Below are 24,053 nucleotides of genomic sequence, written 5' to 3'. Positions count from 1 at the left end.
AGCCCCAACGGGAAATGAACGGCGAAAAAAACGATAATATGTGTTTAGTTTTATCGGCGAGCCATATGCAATCATCAAAAGAGCCATATATGGCTCACGAGCCATCGGTTCCCGACCTCTGCTGTAGCGCCTTATAATGTGATGTGCCTTATACAGTGAGACCTCGGTTTACGAACATCTGGATTTACGAAATTTTCATTTTACGAACATCAAACTTACGAAAATTAAAACTTGAAATATGCACTACTTTTCGCGATACACACCCATCACGGCTGGTGGAGTTATCTTCGGATCTGGCGGAGTGATCTTCGGTGGAAGCACCCGACCGAACAGCGCTCCAGCCGGTGCACCTTTCCACACCCCCTCTCTTTGAATGGACACGTCGATCGCTTCCGAGGAGCTTTTTGCAGATAATTTTACTATTATCGGATGAAAAAAAAAACCCACCACAGGCTCGTGTTCAGCCGAAGAAGACACAAAACAAAATCACCGTCGAGGAGATAATTAAAAAACACGAACGAGGTGTGCGTTCGTGTGATTTAGTGGCCCAGTACGGCTATGCTAAGTCAACCATTGCTACCATTCTGCGCAACAGAGAAGCCATCAAAGCTCCGTCTGTTGCAAAAGGTGTTTCCGTGCTGTCAAAGCAACGGTCTCGGGCAATCGAAGAAGTTGAAAAACTTCTGTTAATTTGGATTAACGAAAAGCAGCGGTCCGGCGACAGCGTGAGTAAAGCAATTATATGCGAGAAAGCACGGATAATTCACGCCAATATCGCCATGCGGCAAACTGGAAGTTCGGTGCTTATTGAGGATTTTAAAGCCAGCAACGGATGGTTTGAGAACATCTGAGGGCGAGGAGGAGGAGATGGCTGCAGCATCAAGTGAGCTCATCAAGGCAATGTTGGCAAAGTGGAATGATGTGCAGGCTTTTATCGAACAGTTCCATCCAGAAAAGACTGTGGCTATGACAATCATCAACATGATGAACGATAATGTGATGCCTCAGCTTCGTAAGCCCTTACAAGTCAGAAACCAACAGGTGTCAATTAAGAGGTTTTTAAATCAGCAAAAATGATGAGGAGTCCCCAAAGAAGCAAAGAAGAGAAGGCACACCAGAGGTTGAGTTACCAACAGTCCTTATGGAAGGTGACTCTCCTTCCATACACCATCAACGACCATCACAAAAGTAAATAAAACTTTATTTTACAGTACAGTTTATTTCTTTAATTACAGTCCTCGTGTAATGTGCCTCTCTTTCCAAACAGCAATTCCCTCTGACCTCTGACCTCCAATGCCATTCCATCAAGCCATCAACGACCATCACAAAGGTAAATACAGTGAGACCTTGGCTTACGAACTTAAATGGTTCCCAGCCAGAGTGTGTGAGACGAAAAGTGTCTATCCCACCAAAAAAATTCCCATAGGAAACCATTGAAATGACAATAATCCGTTCCCAGGTTTCCATAAAATATAATTTTTGCCTAAATAAGCCTTAAAACTACACACAATTTACCTTTTTCTATGTACCCACCCAGCTGTCAAATTCATAAAGTTAGCAGACGACACCACGGTCATCGGTCTCATCAAAGACGGCGACGAGTCTGCGTACCGACAACAAGTGGAGCAGCTGGAGCTCTGGTGCAGCCGTCACAACCTGGAGCTGAACACGCTCAAGACAGTTGAGATGATCGTGGACTTCAGGAAACATCCATCACCACAGCTACCCCTCACACTATCCAACTGCCTGGTGTCAACTGTTGAGACCTTCAAGTTCCTGGGAATCACAGTCTCCCAGGACATGAAGTGGGAGGTCAACACCAACTCTATCCTGAAAAAGGCCCAACAGAGAATGTACTTCCTGAGGCTGCTAAAGAAGCATGGCCTGCCACAGGAGGTGCTGCAACATTTGTACACGGCTGTCATCGAATCTATCCTGTGTTCTTCCATCACCGTTTGGTTCGGGGCCGCCACAAAAATGGACAAAATCCGACTTCAACGGACAGTTAGGACGGCGGAAAAAATCATTGGCACCGCCCTACCCACTCTCGAGGACTTGTACACTGCAAGAATCCAAACTAGGGCGCGGAAAATCCTACTGGTCCCTCCGCACCCTGCCCACCCTTCAACCCTTTCATGTCTTTCAATTCCTTGATCTCCTTGATGTGCGTCTCACCCTGACGCATAGCACACGCTTGAAAATTGTATAAAAGGAGCTGTCGCGGGACAGAGAGATTGGGCGAACCACGGGGCAGAATCATCTCAGACTCATCTCGGACTCACAGACTCAAAGAGACACAGCTCGCAGAGACCTGCTCAGCATCGCACGGAGTCTCACAGCACGACTTGCTCGACTCCACGTCGCAATCAAGCTCTGCGCATCACCTGCCTGGGAGATCTGACAACAAACCTACTTACAAATAAAGAGAACCATCAAACTCTTTAGGGCCTTGGTTTACGAATACCTTGCCTTACGAAATTTTCGGTTTACGAACGTTACATTTATGAAAATTAAACCTTGGCATACGCACTATTTTCGCGATACACATCCCCCACCACGGCTGGCGGAGTAATCTTCGCCGGAAGAACACAAAAGCACATGACTGAAGAGCGTCCCAGCCGGCCTACCTTTCCACACCCCCTTTCTATGAATGCACACGTCGATCGTCTTCAACGATACTTTTGCCATTATGGGACCGAAAAAGATGCCACCACAGGCTCGTGTTCAGTCGAAGAAGACACAAAACAAAATAACAGTCGAGGAGAAGAAGGAGATCATTGAGAAACACGAACGAGGTGTGCGTTTTTGGCGTCACATGTGCGCACCGCGGCTGTCTTGTGAATCTCAGCCTGACACAACTCTCACGCTATGTGTCACTTCCCTGAGAGTAACTTTCTCCTCCCATTCTACAAATAAAGAGCCCGGTACCGTCCACAATTGCTACCATCCTTCGCAAAAAGCTTGACATAAAGGTGTTATTTAGTCAATGCTTTCACGTGACTAATGACACCGAAATTGTCACGTGCGAGTTGACAGCTGAGGCGGTGCCGCCGCTCCCGACTTCCGCCAGCCGAAGAAGACACAAAACAAAAGAATAGTTGAGGAGAAGAAGGAGATCATTGAGAAACACAAACGAGGTGTGCGTTTGTGGCGTCACATGTGCGCACCGCGGCTGTCATGTGAATTTCAGCCTGACACATCTCTCACGCTGTGTGTCACTTCCCTGAGAGTAACTTTCTACTCCCATTCTACAAACAAAGAGCCCTGTACCGTCCACCATTGCTATCATCCTTCGCAAAAAGCTTGACACAAAGGTGTTATTTAGTCGTTGCTTTCACGTGACTAATGACACCGAAATTGTCACGTGCGAGTTGACAACTGGGGCGGAGCCGCCACTCCCGACCTCCGCCAGCCGAAGAAGACACAAACGTAAAATTACAGTCGAGGAGAAGAAGGAGATCATTGAGAAACACGAACGAGGTGTGCGTGTTGATCCCCTAATCACCGATACTGGGACATTTCAACGAGTCACTGTCACCTCACCAGTGAAATGATTACGACGCCTCGCGCCTGGCTGTGTCTTGTGCTGGCAAGTCCAAGAGTTTGCTTTGCCCGAGGTGATTGTTAGCCGCGATCACGTAAGTTTGTTGCTTTCCGGGATCGCGAGTGTGCCATTTTATTTTGCCTAGCTTGACAGGCTTGTTGTAATAAAATCTCTGCCTACGGGACTCGAAGTGGATGCAGATGACATCGAGGAGCTTGTTGCTGACCATAATAAGGTCCTCAACACAGATGATTTGATTTGCCTTCAAGAGGACACGCAGAAACAGGCCATTCAGGAGTTGATTTTATTGAACAGTTCCATCCAGAAAAGGCTATGAGAATCATCAACATGATGAATGATAATGTGATCCACTGGTGGAAAGACGCTTTGATCCTCTCCTCTTTCATCTAGAACTGCTTCATGTCATCACAAAGAGGGTACAGCAAGTCCTGAAGAATGAATGTCTCTCTGTGTCTTTGTTTTGTCATAGTGTCTCTATGCTGTCATATTATTTGTTATTTAGTTTTTTTTGTTCTTTTGACTTCAAGACGGCGCCGCGAGAGTGGCTGCCTTTCCAGCAGCTCATGTATTTCGTTTTTCTACTTCCATTCCTTTCATCACTTTGCTGCTGTGAAATGTAAATTTCTCCACTGTGAGACTAATAAAGGCATATCCAATCCAATCCAATCCAATGCCTCAGTTTCGTAAGATTTTACAAGTCGGAAAGCAACAGGTGTCAATTAAGAGCCATCAACGACCATCACAAATGTAAATAAAGTGACTTTATTATACAGTGCAGTGTATTTCTTTCATTACAATACAATAGCACATTTATTATACATCGAATAAGGCAGGGGTGTCCAAAGTCGGTCCTCGAGGGCCGCCGTCCTGCCTGTTTTTCAGCTCTCCCAGGAGCAACGCACCTGACTCAAATCATCAGGACTATTTTGATGTTGCTTCAGAGCTGGCTGATGAGCTGATCATTTGAATCAGGAGTGTTGCTCCTGGGAGAGCTGGAAAACAGGCAGGACAACGGCCCTCGGGGACCGGCTTTGGACACCCCTGGAATAAGGTATGTTGTGTGTAGTTTTAAGGCTTATTTAGTTGAAAATTATATTTTATGGTGACCTGGGAATGGATTATTCTCATTTTAATGGTTTCCTATGGGGAAAAAAACATTTGGGATACACACGTTTTGCCTTACACACTCTGTGTGGGAACGAATTAAGTTCGTAAGCCAAGGTCTCACTGTATTTGGAAAACTAAGAAAAAGAGTGCAAGTGGAAAATTATGCAATCATAAAAAATAACAGGGCGGCCCGGTAGTCGAGTGGTTAGCACACTGGCTTCACAGCCGGTTCGCGTCCCGGTCCGGCTTCCCAGTGTGGAGTTTGCATGTTCTCCCCGGACCCGTGTGGGTTTTCTCCGGGTCCTCCGGTTTCCTCCCACACTCAAAAAACATGCATGGCAGGCAGATTGACCACTCCAAATTGTCCCTAGGTGTGAGTGTGAGAGTGACTGTTGTATGTCTTTGTGTGCTCTGCGATTGGCTGGCACTGAAGAGCCTCGTGCCCGAAGACAGCTGAGATAGGCTCCAGCAACCCCCGCGACCCTAATGAGGAATAAGCGGAAAATGAGATGAGAGATGAGATAAAACATAACAGTTAATCAAACGCCTGTTTAAATATAAAGTCTTTAAATGTTTTTTAAAAGTGTCAACTGACTCCATATAGCGTAGTGATAGGGGTAGTGCATTCCATAGCCGAGGGACTACCGCTTGAAAAGCTCTGTTACCTCCAGTTCTAAATTGGGTACGGGGGACAACCAGCAACCGTTGGTCAGATGATCTAAGACAGCGGGTGGGGGAATAAAACTGTATAAAATCAGACAAATAAGAGGGAGCGTGTCCATGCTGAGATCTTAAAGTGGGAACTAATATCTTAAAATGGTTCTAAAATGCAATGGTAACCAGTGCAGTGAGGCCAGCACAGGGGTGATGTGAGCCCTCTTGCTAGTTTGGGTTAAGAGTCTTGCAGCAGAGTTCTGGACAGCAGAGTTAAAGGTTATTTTCTCTAGAACTTGCCACTCTTTTTTGTTTTGTTTTAACATTTCAAACATATTCTTTTTTTGCTGAACTTAGTCTGGTCTTTTTTTTTAATTCGGAATCCTTCTTACTCAAGATGGGTCAAACATACACACTTAATCATTGATTTATTGATTTATTGCCCTTAAAATACAAATTCACTTACTCGGCGGACGCTCTAGCAGCTGTGTTCCTGACCTCACAAGTGAGTTGGTGAGATTGTGTCAATTAAAAGAACAGCAGGATATCGATTCTGGTTGGGTCCCACCAATGTGCTTATGAGAATGATCGTGTGTGATTAATCGGATCCATGCAGTACTTAAATGCAGCCCTCATTAATATGTGAAGAATATACAACAGATACAATTGCTGTCTCCTGTTCATGGCTTGACCTGAAATCATCTACATTTCTCCCATTCAGATCAAATCATACAGTTCAAGTGCTTATTGTGGAGTTTAAACAGCCACTTGGACCATATGCTTCCCTTTTTTTCATTTTATGATTTAATCTGACCAATAGTAGAATTCTGGTAATTGCATGTAATTTATAATGATTAATCATGTTTTGAAGTAGATGATGCAAACTGTGTGGAATGTGCCAGCTTGCTTAACCAACATAAGCACTCGTGATCTTCTCTCAAGTATGAGTTTGGGACTAGACAAAGAATATGACATCAACAAAGGCCGACATCCACACAATCCTTTTCAACGAGAATGTTCATGTGACAGTTCTCAAGATGACACTGGCATGAAATTAGTGTATGTGGAATTTAAGATATGTGCAGTAAAAAAAGCATCTAATATATATATCCAATAGTCACAGGGTGTTCTGAAACCAGCTGTCGGTAACCTGCCAATCGGAGGGCACACACAGACGAAGAACCATTCACACTCATACCCGTACTTAGGAACAATTTGGAGGGTTCCATTAATATGCCACACATTTGTGGAATGTGGGAAGAAACTGGAGTACCCAAAGAAAACCCACACAGGCACAAGGAGAACTTGCAAACTCCACACAAAAGAGCGGGAGCTGCAATTGAAACAGGCACTTCTCTACTGTGAGGCTGACACTTGGTCACCTGGCTACCTTTCATATAAAAATGAATATTAATTCGTTCACTGCCATTTCCGAATGTATTCGGGAATTGAAAACATGACGTGGAGCGCTATTCCCAAATTTCCCGGCAAAAACCGTGGCATTGCAATGGACATATTTTTGCACATCTGACAGTGAATTAGTTAAAATAATATCCAGCTTTGTGTGGAAAGTGATGCTGCCATAATAAACCAGTGTATTTATGGTTACATTTCTCATATTTGTTGGGGTGACGGGTGGGTGTTTGATCAGTTGATTTTGAGAATGCATTCTTTTTATTTTTGCCTTTGTTTTTCACACACACGCACATGCGCACGCACTCACACACATACGCACACACACACACACACACACACACACACACACACACACACACACACACACACACACACACACACACACACACACACACACACACACACACACACACACACACACACACACACACACACACACACACACGTACACACATTTAACCTTAAACAGTATACACAGGTATGCCCTTTTGGAGAGTTGTTTGCGATGAACATTCTGTTCCAGGGAATAAACATATTTTCCCATCCCACGGCACAAGTATCGTTTAGCACTACATGTATGATGTATTGTTCAATCAGTTTTACTCTCTTCCACATCGTGATGGCAAATGTGATGTTAATTGAAACATCTCATCAGGCAATCACAACATGTCCCAATGTTGTCTCACGACTCTTTTGTCCACGGTCACCTGAATGATGGCCAAATGCAGTGTGAACGTTGCCCAGGAAAGCGTGCATAACGGCGTGCAACCCCAATCTGTTCGGAAACAAACAGCTGAACAGTCGGTTTGTGATTTTTTTTGTGGCGTTCTTCATTTCCCAGACGTTTCGCTTTTAAATTGGGTGTTGACGCGTGAGCTACCGAAGTATGCATTTTTTTCCTGATGTTGTCTTTGTACTATTTACCTCATACTCCCGTGACAGTAAAAATGCATATATTTTTGTATATCTAATATATATATTTCCCCCACATTTTTTTCCAAACATTTGGATGTTCTACCTCCACACGAACACACGATTTAATCCGCTATGAAGCCAAAACGTTGCCCATTTTAAGCACTTTGTTACCGCTTCAGCTGTTGGTTAAGCACTATATAAATCAATATGATTTGTATTGTACGATAACACATCAAATATCATTGTGTTGACTTTTAGGCTGCGCGACTTGCTCAAGTCGCTCTGTTTGCTTGAGCACAGTATCCAGCTAGTTGTATTAAGTTCATCCTGTCTACTTGATATCTAATTTAAAACAGATTATTTTCTTACAGACAGTGTATTGTAGGTGTTCAAATACCTGCCATGTTTCGGCGTATACTTCCGCCTTCGTCAGAGTGTCACGGATGTTGTTGTGATGCGCCTTTTTTCAGCTGGTGTTGCTATGAGGGTGTGACCTACCTGTCAAATCTGACAGGCAAGTCACGCCCCCCGGTGTTCCCCTCGGCCTGCAAAAGCAAATCAACCATGTCAAGTTACATGATGCTTGCTTAAATTATTTGTCATTTATTTATTTTTTTAATGTCAGGATGGCGCTGCGGGAGTGGCTGCCTATACAGCAGGTCCTGTATTTTGTTTTCTACTTATTTCTTTCCTTTCCTCTTACTTTCATCACTTTGCTGCTGTGAAATGTAAATTTATCTACCGTGAGACTAAAAGAGGCTAATCCAGTGGTTCTTAATCTTGTTGGAGGCACCGAACCCCACCAGTTTCATATGCTCATTCAGCGAACCCTTCTTTCAATGACTGTGCCTACTAACCTCTGTGACTTCTGTGCTGGACGATCAACCAAACCCCTGAAACTGACTCACCAAACTCCTAGGGTTCGATCGAACCCAGGTTAAGAACCACTGGGCTAATCCAATCCAATCCAATAGCAGCCATTGTACGTGACTTCACATTTGAAAACCAGTTATTCATTAATTGGTTGTGCGCTCTCTATGTAAGAGATGAAGGGTATTTAACATTCGAAAGGCTTCCCCAAATTCATTACGGCCCTCGAGAGGAAACTATAACGACAGTTTTCTGTATGTTTGGGGGTGGGCTCGCAAAGAAAAAGCCTCAACTTTACCCACCTTGCGCTACAAGACTGAAGGGAGCAGGGACTCAGTAATTGGGAAACGTTTCTGCGTTCTTATCACGAAACAGACCACCGCCAGTCTTCTCTGTACACCGCCATAACATTTTAACACTGCAAGGTCTTTAACAGACCTCTTTTATTTAACCCACATTTAAAGAAAAAAAAACTACAGGAGCTTTTGAGTTTCTTTGCTTGTTTTGAAAATGAACATTCACGCATTTCATTTTGAACCTGAATTGACAAACAGTGCAATCGATGTAATTTCAACACTATGTATGAGCCTAGGCCAAGAAGTACAGTGGCTTTTTATTGTCTTCAACCCACTGTGGAACAGGGCTTCACTATGAAATATGTCACTAATTAAATAGTGACTCCACAGTAATAGGATGGAAGTTTTCGTCACTGTTTAGTTTATTTGAAAACTGACATTGTAACGTCTACCTGATTGAACTGCCGCTCGGGCACGTATAAAGTTAACATCCAAGAATTGCCCCGGAGAGAAACCAACACATTTAAAATTATGCAATCATAAAAAATAACAGGGCGGCCCGGTAGTCGAGTGGTTAGCACACTGGCTTCACAGCCGGTTCGCGTCCCGGTCCGGCTTCCCAGTGTGGAGTTTGCATGTTCTCCCCGGACCCGTGTGGGTTTTCTCCGGGTCCTCCGGTTTCCTCCCACACTCAAAAAACATGCATGGCAGGCAGATTGACCACTCCAAATTGTCCCTAGGTGTGAGTGTGAGAGTGACTGTTGTATGTCTTTGTGTGCTCTGCGATTGGCTGGCACTGAAGAGCCTCGTGCCCGAAGACAGCTGAGATAGGCTCCAGCAACCCCCGCGACCCTAATGAGGAATAAGCGGAAAATGAGATGAGAGATGAGATAAAACATAACAGTTAATCAAACGCCTGTTTAAATATAAAGTCTTTAAATGTTTTTTAAAAGTGTCAACTGACTCCATATAGCGTAGTGATAGGGGTAGTGCATTCCATAGCCGAGGGACTACCGCTTGAAAAGCTCTGTTACCTCCAGTTCTAAATTGGGTACGGGGGACAACCAGCAACCGTTGGTCAGATGATCTAAGACAGCGGGTGGGGGAATAAAACTGTATAAAATCAGACAAATAAGAGGGAGCGTGTCCATGCTGAGATCTTAAAGTGGGAACTAATATCTTAAAATGGTTCTAAAATGCAATGGTAACCAGTGCAGTGAGGCCAGCACAGGGGTGATGTGAGCCCTCTTGCTAGTTTGGGTTAAGAGTCTTGCAGCAGAGTTCTGGACAGCAGAGTTAAAGGTTATTTTCTCTAGAACTTGCCACTCTTTTTTGTTTTGTTTTAACATTTCAAACATATTCTTTTTTTGCTGAACTTAGTCTGGTCTTTTTTTTTAATTCGGAATCCTTCTTACTCAAGATGGGTCAAACATACACACTTAATCATTGATTTATTGATTTATTGCCCTTAAAATACAAATTCACTTACTCGGCGGACGCTCTAGCAGCTGTGTTCCTGACCTCACAAGTGAGTTGGTGAGATTGTGTCAATTAAAAGAACAGCAGGATATCGATTCTGGTTGGGTCCCACCAATGTGCTTATGAGAATGATCGTGTGTGATTAATCGGATCCATGCAGTACTTAAATGCAGCCCTCATTAATATGTGAAGAATATACAACAGATACAATTGCTGTCTCCTGTTCATGGCTTGACCTGAAATCATCTACATTTCTCCCATTCAGATCAAATCATACAGTTCAAGTGCTTATTGTGGAGTTTAAACAGCCACTTGGACCATATGCTTCCCTTTTTTTCATTTTATGATTTAATCTGACCAATAGTAGAATTCTGGTAATTGCATGTAATTTATAATGATTAATCATGTTTTGAAGTAGATGATGCAAACTGTGTGGAATGTGCCAGCTTGCTTAACCAACATAAGCACTCGTGATCTTCTCTCAAGTATGAGTTTGGGACTAGACAAAGAATATGACATCAACAAAGGCCGACATCCACACAATCCTTTTCAACGAGAATGTTCATGTGACAGTTCTCAAGATGACACTGGCATGAAATTAGTGTATGTGGAATTTAAGATATGTGCAGTAAAAAAAGCATCTAATATATATATCCAATAGTCACAGGGTGTTCTGAAACCAGCTGTCGGTAACCTGCCAATCGGAGGGCACACACAGACGAAGAACCATTCACACTCATACCCGTACTTAGGAACAATTTGGAGGGTTCCATTAATATGCCACACATTTGTGGAATGTGGGAAGAAACTGGAGTACCCAAAGAAAACCCACACAGGCACAAGGAGAACTTGCAAACTCCACACAAAAGAGCGGGAGCTGCAATTGAAACAGGCACTTCTCTACTGTGAGGCTGACACTTGGTCACCTGGCTACCTTTCATATAAAAATGAATATTAATTCGTTCACTGCCATTTCCGAATGTATTCGGGAATTGAAAACATGACGTGGAGCGCTATTCCCAAATTTCCCGGCAAAAACCGTGGCATTGCAATGGACATATTTTTGCACATCTGACAGTGAATTAGTTAAAATAATATCCAGCTTTGTGTGGAAAGTGATGCTGCCATAATAAACCAGTGTATTTATGGTTACATTTCTCATATTTGTTGGGGTGACGGGTGGGTGTTTGATCAGTTGATTTTGAGAATGCATTCTTTTTATTTTTGCCTTTGTTTTTCACACACACGCACATGCGCACGCACTCACACACATACGCACACACACACACACACACACACACACACACACACACACACACACACACACACACACACACACACACACACACACACACACACACACACACACACACACACACACACACACACACACACACACACACACGTACACACATTTAACCTTAAACAGTATACACAGGTATGCCCTTTTGGAGAGTTGTTTGCGATGAACATTCTGTTCCAGGGAATAAACATATTTTCCCATCCCACGGCACAAGTATCGTTTAGCACTACATGTATGATGTATTGTTCAATCAGTTTTACTCTCTTCCACATCGTGATGGCAAATGTGATGTTAATTGAAACATCTCATCAGGCAATCACAACATGTCCCAATGTTGTCTCACGACTCTTTTGTCCACGGTCACCTGAATGATGGCCAAATGCAGTGTGAACGTTGCCCAGGAAAGCGTGCATAACGGCGTGCAACCCCAATCTGTTCGGAAACAAACAGCTGAACAGTCGGTTTGTGATTTTTTTTGTGGCGTTCTTCATTTCCCAGACGTTTCGCTTTTAAATTGGGTGTTGACGCGTGAGCTACCGAAGTATGCATTTTTTTCCTGATGTTGTCTTTGTACTATTTACCTCATACTCCCGTGACAGTAAAAATGCATATATTTTTGTATATCTAATATATATATTTCCCCCACATTTTTTTCCAAACATTTGGATGTTCTACCTCCACACGAACACACGATTTAATCCGCTATGAAGCCAAAACGTTGCCCATTTTAAGCACTTTGTTACCGCTTCAGCTGTTGGTTAAGCACTATATAAATCAATATGATTTGTATTGTACGATAACACATCAAATATCATTGTGTTGACTTTTAGGCTGCGCGACTTGCTCAAGTCGCTCTGTTTGCTTGAGCACAGTATCCAGCTAGTTGTATTAAGTTCATCCTGTCTACTTGATATCTAATTTAAAACAGATTATTTTCTTACAGACAGTGTATTGTAGGTGTTCAAATACCTGCCATGTTTCGGCGTATACTTCCGCCTTCGTCAGAGTGTCACGGATGTTGTTGTGATGCGCCTTTTTTCAGCTGGTGTTGCTATGAGGGTGTGACCTACCTGTCAAATCTGACAGGCAAGTCACGCCCCCGGTGTTCCCCTCGGCCTGCAAAAGCAAATCAACCATGTCAAGTTACATGATGCTTGCTTAAATTATTTGTCATTTATTTATTTTTTTAATGTCAGGATGGCGCTGCGGGAGTGGCTGCCTATACAGCAGGTCCTGTATTTTGTTTTCTACTTATTTCTTTCCTTTCCTCTTACTTTCATCACTTTGCTGCTGTGAAATGTAAATTTATCTACCGTGAGACTAAAAGAGGCTAATCCAGTGGTTCTTAATCTTGTTGGAGGCACCGAACCCCACCAGTTTCATATGCTCATTCAGCGAACCCTTCTTTCAATGACTGTGCCTACTAACCTCTGTGACTTCTGTGCTGGACGATCAACCAAACCCCTGAAACTGACTCACCAAACTCCTAGGGTTCGATCGAACCCAGGTTAAGAACCACTGGGCTAATCCAATCCAATCCAATAGCAGCCATTGTACGTGACTTCACATTTGAAAACCAGTTATTCATTAATTGGTTGTGCGCTCTCTATGTAAGAGATGAAGGGTATTTAACATTCGAAAGGCTTCCCCAAATTCATTACGGCCCTCGAGAGGAAACTATAACGACAGTTTTCTGTATGTTTGGGGGTGGGCTCGCAAAGAAAAAGCCTCAACTTTACCCACCTTGCGCTACAAGACTGAAGGGAGCAGGGACTCAGTAATTGGGAAACGTTTCTGCGTTCTTATCACGAAACAGACCACCGCCAGTCTTCTCTGTACACCGCCATAACATTTTAACACTGCAAGGTCTTTAACAGACCTCTTTTATTTAACCCACATTTAAAGAAAAAAAAACTACAGGAGCTTTTGAGTTTCTTTGCTTGTTTTGAAAATGAACATTCACGCATTTCATTTTGAACCTGAATTGACAAACAGTGCAATCGATGTAATTTCAACACTATGTATGAGCCTAGGCCAAGAAGTACAGTGGCTTTTTATTGTCTTCAACCCACTGTGGAACAGGGCTTCACTATGAAATATGTCACTAATTAAATAGTGACTCCACAGTAATAGGATGGAAGTTTTCGTCACTGTTTAGTTTATTTGAAAACTGACATTGTAACGTCTACCTGATTGAACTGCCGCTCGGGCACGTATAAAGTTAACATCCAAGAATTGCCCCGGAGAGAAACCAACACATTTATCTTCTATAAGTGGAGGACAACCCACGCATACTGCAAGTAGAGCAGAAAGCGCACATTGCTTGGGCGTTGTGATGTGCTATGCAACTCAAGTAGGAAAGAAGATGGAAGATATTGATGAGACGTGGGGGGGCTGTTTGTCATTCAAAGTAGAACACATTCAGTGTTGTTTGTAAATTATAAGAGAGTAGTGCAATGCTTATGATGTGAGCGGAATAGATGTAAGGAAAGATTTAGCCAAAGTGCATGATGGTTAGATTGCTCTATTCGCCAGACTTCCATGCTGGCAACATGGGTTCATGAATTTACGGCTCCACTCAATGACGGTTCAAATACAAATGACTGTCTGTCTCGATATGTGTCCTGTGATTGACTGGCAACCAATCCAAAATGGAGTCTAGGATAGACTGTCGCTCCCTGTAACCTTGAACAGGATGAGCGATTTATAACATGGCTGACTGGATGGCTAATTTGGTTAGCGAGCCAGGAGTGACTGTATTTTAAATTCCCTTTTTTTTAATCACACACAATTTGACACAAATGATGGCAGAAAAGCTGCAACAAATCGTCTGACCTAAAAGTACTCCTGAAGACTCCTTGTGACTTGTTTCTGTTCAAAGTCGGAGCTCAAACTTTTATCGTTGGTACTTAACTTGCGTGGTGCATTCCAACGGTATTCTTTTTATCTTAAGTAGCTGAGCTCGCTGTTAACCTTATCTTACTAATTACTTACGGTGAAGCCTTTTTTTTATTATTGCAAAGTGATCACCGTGCTGTTTCGAGTGTGTACACAACACATCCAATATTAGCCGAAGATTCATTTAATTTTCTCCCAGCTTTTCAAATAGACCACACAGTTAATTAAAATCTCTTTGTATGATGTGGATTTGAAGGTGATTTTAATCCGTGTAAATAGATTCAGAAAATAACTGTACCCACGCCTTGTTTATTTTGGAGTTGATGGAGTAGCGGCTCATGTCAAATGAACGGGGGGAGGGGTTGTCGGGGAGCTGGAGCGTTGATTGTTGGATGCTTGTGGACTGTTATAATGTTATAATAGGCTAACAGTCCCTGGAAAACACAATTTTGACCAGCTGTGCAAAGCTGGTCAACATATAGAATGTGGTTGCTGATCTTGCCAGTGCAAGGTGAAATGTTTTATTTGGTACTTTTCAGGAGTCGTTGCCACATATTCCGGGTGAAATTTTATAGACGGGGGTTAGCACGCTTAAAAACGAGATGTTGGTAGACTGGATAGAGTTGTTGGTTGCAAATTTAGTGTCGAAGGAATGATGGTCGGGAGTGACTTCAACGGCTTTTTTTCCCCCAGTCAATTTCAATGGACTTTAAAATAGCTAGCTCAGGGGTGGGCAAACTTTTTGACTTGCGGGCCGCATTGGGTTCTAAAATTTGACAGAGGGGCCGGGCCAGGAGCTTTTGGAGGGAGTGTTTGGGCCGGAAATACTAAACCTAAAGCATTAAAGGACAACCGACGCCTCCGGACAAGTTATGTCCATAATTTGTAAAATCACTTCAAATGACTTCGACTGAGCGTATTTTACAAAGATTCCACAGCATATAGCTCTAGTTTACGTTTTAAGACTTGCACTGAATATTCACGAAGTCTTGTTTTCGAGTTGATGATGATCCCCATGTGACGTCACGTTTGGATCGCCCCTGACCGAGAAAGCGACACACAATGCATTTTGAGTACTTTGTTTGGTCTGAAAACTTCGTGTTGATCCGTGTTGATGGCGAAATTAGAAGGAAAACACATAAATAACGCCATGGTGAATCGTTGTGTGTTGCACCAAGACAACTATTTGATATTCGCTGACACAAATTCCCAGCTGACAAATCAGCCCATTTCCAACGGAGCTTGGGCGCAATCTTCTGCATTTTCTGGGTGCTACATTGCTGTCATTGACGGCTCGAATTGATATGGGAGGACTCCTTGAATCAATTGCAAACATTTATGCTTTCCTCTTCAGAACTATTTGAATCATATTCATAACTGGATGAGTGACCTTGAGCGTTTTGAAAGGCGCTTACAAATGAAATTTATTATTATTATTAACAAGAAAACATCTCCGAATCTGAAGCCATTGTTTTGATTCTCGAGCAAGGCAAGACGTCTTGGCGTGATGTCACGAACAAGGGGGTGGGACCTTCTGAAACTGGCCATTTCCGGATTCATTTTGAAGTCATTTTTATTGGTGTTTTTCATTTAACTAAAAATATCAGCCTGCCTGTTTTGGGTATTTTAGATGCTATAAAACGTTTTTCTGATGTCAGTGGGGAACACAAAAAAATGGTGCCGGTTGTCCTTTAAATGTAGTTTTGTCTCAAGGAATATGGCGTTTACATACTATTTCGCAGATACTTGGAGGAGGAAATGGAAATAGATTAAAATAACATATGCACTATGATTCATCAAGATTGCGTCTGTTTTTAATGAGTTTTCATTGAAGGGGCAAAGTTAAAGAAATCAACATTTATCGAAAAATTGAATCACTTTCAACATTCAAAACATATTATTCCACAACGAAATATTCAAGCTCAATAATACCTACTTGTGTTAAATTCCGCCAAATCATAGATGGTTTGTCCTGACCGCGCGCTCAACAAACCCCTCTCAGTACACGTGTACCGTCGCCGAGCACACAGACATAGGCTACAAGCTGTGAAATTTGCATACTCGGCACGGCAGCCAATCAGAAGCCTGCTTCTTTCTTCCGGACTTTCGCAAGCGTTATAAAGTCGTGCAATTGCATATCATTTTCCAAAATAGATTCACAGAACCTCAGCCCAGAAGAAAGATTCAAAAGAAGCTAACAACATATGTGACGCTACAAAACGTAAATTTGCATTAAACCGTGACTGTAAAGTGTACGTGAGACTAATGAAAGGGGCCTAGTGGCTCGTCGAAAGCAATGCAAACGTTGCATTGTGCACCACCATGACAATCGACTACTGCAGCAAAATCTAGCCATGCACATTTACCGTAAAGTAAGCAAGGTAGCATTTGTAGTAGGTACATTCATGATTAAAAAAACTATAAACATTGTCACAAAGTTTTTTAATGTCATTAGTTGTCTCATTGTGCTTCAAGTTGTGAAAAATGGGGTAGGCAACTTTTCAGTTATCTGCCCTGTTTTCTGCTAACTTTTTGTCATGAGTTTCAGACACTGTTTTTACTATAATTTGGGCAGGTTCGGCGGCCCGGATTAAAAAGCCTAACGGGCCGTATGTGGCCCGCGGGCCGTAGTTTGCCCATATCTGAGATAGCTTCTAGCATCAAGCAATCACACCTATGGACAATTTTGAGAATCTTTAATTAACATCACATGCTTTCATAATGTGTTATATGTCATATGTGTTGTGGTCTCAACTACATTTTTTCCAAGTTGTCATGTTCTCTTTACTCGTTTGGATTTTTCTTTCCACCTGTTCTCGTTATGTCTTGTCCAGGTGTCCCTTAGGTGTGGATTTATTTCATTGCTTTCCTTTGTCCTTTGTCAGATTGTATTACTGCTGATGTGAGTCATGTCATGAAAGGAGCAGTAAGTGTATTTTTCCTGGTGTTTCTTTGCAAAAGTTTTTTTGTCTTGCACTTTCTAACACATAGGCAAGGCGGGCCAGTTGTCGAGTGATTAGCACATTGGCTTCACATTTCACAGGTACCAGGATCAATAATTCTAGCTACGGCCTCCCTGGGTGAAGTTTGCATGTTCTCCCTGGACCTGCATGGGTTTCCTCCGGGTCCTCTGGTGTCCTTCCACATTCCAAAAACCTGTATGGCAGGCTAATTGAACATTCTAAATTGTCCCTAGGTGTGAATGTGAGCACAAATAGTTGTTTGTCTCTGTGTGCCCTGTGATTGGCTGGCAACTGGTTCAGGTTATCCCCTGCCAACTGCACAAAGACAGATTGGATTGGCTCCAGCACCCACCACGGCCCTAATGAGGGTAAAGTGGTCTGGAAAATGAATGAATGAATGAATATTGTGTACAACATGGGTTTCACAATCAGGTCCTGGGAGGCCACCATCCTGAATGTTTTCCAAGTCTCCCTGTTGTCATGGTGCAGGTAAATAAAACAATCGGTTTCGAACAAGCAGCAGTTTTTTACAGCCCTCAAACTATAACAACATCCAGTAAGGCGCTTTCAGAATCAAACCATCTTAGCTATGACAACACCTGTTGCAACACACTTGATTCAAATGATCAGATTCAATGTCAGGCCTCTGGAGAGCTTGCTGGTGATCTGGTCATTTGAGTCAGGTGTGTTGCAACAGGGAGACTTGGAAAAAATGCAGGACAACAGGCCCCTCCAGGACCTGAGTTTGACAACCCTGGTGTCCAGGTATAAGAATATTTACTTTGAGGGGGTGCTTATCAGCGTTGGACAATCAGTGAAACCATTGAAGTAGCCTTACTTTCCATTATTAATTGCTTAGGAGTCTAAAAGCAAACATAAAGCATAAACTTTCCTCATCAGGGGGTCTACATTGAAACACAAATACTTCCTTGTCTTGTTTTTAAATGGTTTAACAACTTTCCAAGAACATGAATAACTCACTGAGAACACCCTAGCTCATTGTTTTACTACCCCGACGCTTTTTACGAACCCCCCCCCCCCCCCCCCCAAAAAAAAAAAAAAAAAAAAAAAAAAAAAAAAAACAGCAAGTCTCGCTCTTTCAAATCAAGGAAAGAGCCTCGCATCATCCAAGTGAGACAGCACTATTTGCGTCGAGGAGGAAGCGTGTAGCATGTAAAGCGGCACTGCGGCACCACCGTATCCCTGCGCCCCGGTCCCCGAGTCTCCGGGATCCTGGAAGTCTGAGCTGTGGAAAAAGCGGAGGCTGCCTTTTCCTTTGCGGGATCTATTTTGTCGGCTCCGAACCTACTCATGCTTTATTTATTTATTATTTTTTTAATAATTAACCGACGGACTGCAACTTATCCGGACGGTCCCTCCCCTACTCGCCAGGGTTTGCATTTCTTGGTTTTGCATGACGTGTCTTGCAGAGAGAAAGAGAGAGAGAAAGAGAGTGAGAGAGGAAAAAAGAGGCATGCTTTTGTTGCGTGTGCTGTATGTGTTGTGAAAAAATGTAGCCCCGAGAGCACGGGCAGGAGGCAGTGACAGCCCGCTGCTGTGGGCTGCACTGGATTACAGAACTGGAGATCTCGATTGACAACACCAGGCAGGCAAAAAGAGACAGTGAGCGAAGACGAGGGGAACAAGTCTTTTACAAGACCAGAAAAAAAAGAAAAGAAATGGCGAAAGCTCGACCAGTGTTATGACAGATCGTTTTTTTTCCTTTTGGATGAGCTATTTGTGCAGGATGTGTGTCATCGGATGAGTGGATGAATGGGCATCAGGTTAAATGCATTGATGCTTGATTTATTGTGGTAAAGGTGCATCTGCTTAGGAAAACACACAGGCGATATTTGGATCTGTTTTTGGGGTTGGGTGCTGCATAGTTAAATGCTTGCAGACAGGAAGGTGATGTACATCTATATAATAATGTTTTGCCTGGTATTTGTCTTTTTTTTGGGGGGTGGGGGGTGATAAATAAATAAATTTTAAATCACTTTGCATGATTGCTATGCTCCACTACATGTGCAAAAGCAGTGATGAGACACATTACCTGACAACCTAGGTCCAAAGAGACAATGTGAAGTTGAACAGGGTGGTTGACTGACAAATTGTGTGGTGTGTTTGGTGATGCATTCAAGGTGCAATACCTCTGCGAGTTCCAACCACCAGTATATGGGGGTGTGCTTGTTCATAGTAATGCTTTATGAAAGGCTGCATTTTATTGCATGCACATTACATGTCCTATGATGTAATGGATTGACACACACACACATAGACCTCAATCTGGGTAGACTATAGCTTGTCTTTAGGTCGAGGCCTACAATTTAGTTAATGCTTTGGCTGTATTTAAACTGTTGCCTAAAGTGGTTGCAATAATATAACATGAGTGACAGTGAACACATGTCATTCCAGAATCCACCATACACTTGGAATATTTAAGCCCAACATGATTCCTGCCCTGGCCATTAAAATAAAATATTTTTTGATGCCGAAATATTAGTCATGTTCATCTATTATAAAAATAATGATTATTTGCGGCAGTTTTGTGAATAACTTGTCATTGAAATATGCAGACTGGAATGTGAAGAAGCCAAGTAACTGCTGTCCATATGAATCAGACCCCAAAAAGTAGCTATGTTTCAAAAATGTCAGTGAGTAGTGTCACTATCCCTTGTGAGTCTTTACTTCGCTGTTAATATTTCCAAGATTATTAAACAATACCAAATAAAGAAATGTTCATAAAAACAGATATTAGGAAAAAATGCAAGTGTTGATCATTTTTTTGTTTATTTTTGATGAATCAATGGTTTCATCAATTGACTACCCATCCATTCATTTTCTAATCCGCTTATCCTCACAAATATCGCGGGTGTGCTGGAGGCTATGCAGGCTGTCTTCGAACAGGTTACACCCTGAACTGGTCGCAGGGCCCATAGAGACGCACCACGAGACAATTTTGAGTGTTTAATCAGCCTGCCGTGCATGTTTTTGGAATGTGGAATGAAACTGGAGAAGTCGGAGTAAACCCAAACGGGCATGGGGACAACATGCAAACTCCACACAAGGAAGCAGGAACTGGAATCAAAACAACAACCTCCACATTGTGAGGCGGATTTTCCAACAGTCACTGACCCTACGACCTAGATTTAGGACTCGATTCTTAAAATATTCAATCACGACTAGCTTAAACAGTCAACTGGAAAATTGAGATAACAATAGTGAGAATTGACAGACTATTGGCTTGTGTGGGCCGAAGAGGGTTCTTAAGTAATTCAATTTATACTTTGATAGTAAGGATGATGCACCAAGCTTAGTCCTTGAAAGAAAAAAAAACCTTTCACTTCTCACTAAAGACCACTTTAATTTCAATGTGCTGTCATGCAACTTGTAATTAATTTTGCACAAATATGATCACTTTAGTGATTTTATTAAATTTGCTTGTTACCGGAGAACTCGGGTACATCTGCATCATTAAATGAGATCTTATATTGAATCTGTTTTAAAAATTTTAATTCAATAAATTGTAATCCAACAATAAATTGTAATTTAACAATTTAACAATAACCACCACCCATATTGAGTGACCCTCATTTATTATGACAGCTCACATATGACGCAGCGCAGTTCTCCACTAATGCAAGTTATGATCATTAAAAAATGTTGATATGCGAGGATAAGCGCTTTGAATCACGGATGGATGGGTTTAATCATAATTCTCCGACAGCATCTCTTAAGGAAAGCGTTCTCATATTGGATCTCATTCCTTTACAGCGGTCATAATGTTGAGAATGTTTAGTGTAAATTAATTAGCGGCGTAGATTTGTGTAGCGCTAGGTTGTAAAACTGCAATAGGTACTATGAATAAAACGCATGGCATCATAAAAATACATTGAGTTGAGAACTTTTGCGAAAGAGATAAAAAAAAAAACTGCTTCTGAGATGTTAGTAAAATAGTCTTCACAGACATAATGATGTATGCGGTTTTATGGCCTGGGAGATTAGAGAACCAGACGAGACTGTTCACATCCTCATCAAACATTCATCTTACATTACGGAGAATGGCATAAACATTATGTCTTGCCTACTACACCTTTTGGAAAATGGCACCATTAAACTGCAAAGTGCAGTTCAACTCTGTCGAGTAATCATGTTGCAAATGGCTTTCTCTCTCTTTATCCGACAGGATGGCCAGTTTGCTGTGTTTGGGCAAATGAGAAGAGATGAGGAAGAAAGATACAACATCACATGCTGGACTCGGCCTGACGAATCGTGCTCGTCCAGCGAACTTTTCTGTTCACTTGAAAAGCTTCTCCTGCAGGGTGACGGACATCTTCATGATAACGCTTATTTAATTGATCGTTTCCTTGCACTGTTTGGAGGATTTGATGGATTGCTGCTGGGGACCGATTCTGGAACTGGAATCGAGCTTTGATTAAGTGACCAAATGTAGTTGGACTTTACCTATCAATGCCTTCATCTTTTGGATATTACATGCTTTACCCTGGATTCAACATATCCTCATCCTGGGATTCAAGTGAATTTTGAGCCTTTCGCCCGATTTGAACCTTGAAGACTTTGCTTGTCGTTAAGAGCAAGGTTGATCTGGATCTTACCTATGAAGGACATGGATGACCCTCAAACTAGCGGCCTGCGCAAGAAGAAGTCAAGATCCAAGAGGAACCGGGAAAGGAGACCCAATGGAATCGGCAACAATCATCTTAAGGGCTCCGTCTTTCACTTCTCATCTGATTCAGAGCGCGAAGGCAACAGGGAACCCTGCGCCTCCCGTCCGAGACCCCCACGGAGAAAACGAAAGGAGTCTACTTCTGATGAGGAAGACATCATTGATGGCTTCTCTATCGCCGGGTTTGTGAGCTTGGACGCTTTGGAGGTGAGTGCTGAGATACCAAATGATAACCCTATGAGCTCTCTCGCTGCGTCTATGTTGATGTCTCTGACTTGTGGTTGGCATCGATCTGCAACGGCTCTGGGATAGTCTGCAGGCAGCCTCCTTGCGTGCCTATTGTGAGGTTGTGGGGTTAAACAGTCATGGCTTTAAATCCAGAGTCTGCACACGAGATGACTATCGGTGTCTCTGAGAGGCGTCTGTTGCGCTCAGTTCTAGATTCGTTTTCACAAGAGTTTTCCCAACAAAGTGGTACTTCACATGAGGTATGTTCAGCTCTGTTTGTTGTGGCTGTTGCGCGTTCTTTCGCTCGCGACTGAGGGAAACTGTTGGATCCGCGTTGCTAGAAATTTAATCACACAGGCAGTGATTTACAGTACTTTGACTTGACACAGACTGCCTTCCCAATGACATAGTTTTGAATTTCGGATTGGATCAGTCTGGCATTTCGACAGCATGACACCATATATTTATGTAATGGAATATTTGTGTCAGCGTATCTTTGTGCGAGAAACATTTCTTACTACGATGATGTGCTACGACTATTCAGAAAATATCTCTTTGGCACGGATACTGTATCTTTAAACGTGTTCCTGAAGGTACTTTGTATTTTTTAAAATCTGAACTTGATTACATCTCTTTGCTGATTGTAATTGTGAAACATGCCATATTATATCCATCCATCCATCCATTTTCTGTACCGCTTATTCCTCATTAGGGTCGCGGGGGTGGTGGAGCTCTCAGCTGTCTTCGGGCACGAGGCGGGGAACACCCTCAATTGGTTGCCAGCCAATCGCAGGGCACACAACGACATACAACAGTCACTCACACACTCACACCTAGGGACAATTTGGAGTGGTCAATCTGCCTGTAATATATATATATATATATATACAGTAAAGTCTTGTTATATCGATATATCAATATATCGATAATCCCGGTTATATTGATACTATTTCTATGCACGCACGGAGAAAATTACATGCAAACAGGGTCGGATATATCGATAGTCCCGGTTATATCGATATTTTTTCGGACTCCCTTGAATATCGATATAACGAGACTTTACTGTGTGTGTATATATATATATATATATATATATATATATATATATATATATATATATATAGTGTTGGCTTTTCCTTTTTCAGGACGACTTTTCAGGACGACTTTGTTAGAGCCAGAGCATTAACATGTGCATAAATTATACAGCTGGGTCGTTTCTTTGACATTGTTTGTATCAGGAAAACAAAATAAAACAGTTTATGGCTTCACAAGGTCAGGTTTCTTTGGATAACACAATCTGAGTTGCATTTCCTTATCACTTCTGTGTGATAGCAATCTCTGGTTTTGTAGGTGCTCCCAAATCTCAGGGATTCGTGCATTAGTGTCTGTCCTCACTGAAGCATCATGAGTCAGATGCAGATATTTTCACTGCTCAAGAGGTCTTTGAAAAAAATCCCCTTCAAGTCAGAGATCTCTGTCCTTTGTTACTTACATTTACGTGACCTTGTTTGAAAAGTTCTTTCGGTCAATGGTTTTAGCCTTTTTTTCCCTTAGTGTATAATAACGGACAGTCAAGTGTATTGAGTGATTCAACACCAACCGAATCAGGTTTGCTTTTATTCTTCTTCAATGCTTCAATGCACTTATCCTTTCTCACCATCTCTGCAGTTTG

At 42.4% G+C, this 24,053-nt stretch overlaps 2 protein-coding genes across 9 annotated transcripts in view; both read left to right on the top strand.

Moving 5' to 3' along the window:
* The first annotated feature begins 1,276 nt into the window (after positions 1 to 1,276).
* Positions 1,277 to 21,901, top strand: LOC148886168 (uncharacterized). Its single transcript, XM_089017679.1, has 3 exons — positions 1,277 to 1,330; positions 1,538 to 1,896; positions 21,653 to 21,901. The coding sequence occupies exons 1-3, from the start codon at positions 1,294 to 1,296 to the stop codon at positions 21,899 to 21,901; spliced, it is 645 nt and encodes a 214-aa protein (XP_088873805.1). The 5' UTR covers positions 1,277 to 1,293.
* Positions 18,703 to 24,053, top strand: part of auts2a (activator of transcription and developmental regulator AUTS2 a) — a 357,677-nt gene continuing 352,326 nt past the window's right edge. For all 8 annotated transcript variants that reach the window (XM_089017807.1, XM_089017798.1, XM_089017799.1 and 5 more), the window contains exons 1-2: positions 18,703 to 18,859; positions 21,653 to 22,360. In XM_089017807.1, coding sequence (XP_088873933.1) covers positions 22,085 to 22,360 — 276 coding nt within the window. In that variant the 5' untranslated portion in view covers positions 18,703 to 18,859; positions 21,653 to 22,084. The remainder of the gene's footprint in view (positions 18,860 to 21,652; positions 22,361 to 24,053) is intronic.

This window comes from Hippocampus bargibanti, linkage group LG16 (assembly GCF_051943395.1).
Source record: "Hippocampus bargibanti isolate YZ-2025 linkage group LG16, ASM5194339v1, whole genome shotgun sequence".
Taxonomy (NCBI): domain Eukaryota; kingdom Metazoa; phylum Chordata; class Actinopteri; order Syngnathiformes; family Syngnathidae; genus Hippocampus; species Hippocampus bargibanti.
The sequence above is the reverse complement of the archived record's forward strand: the minus strand, read 5'-3'. Positions and strand labels throughout refer to the sequence as shown.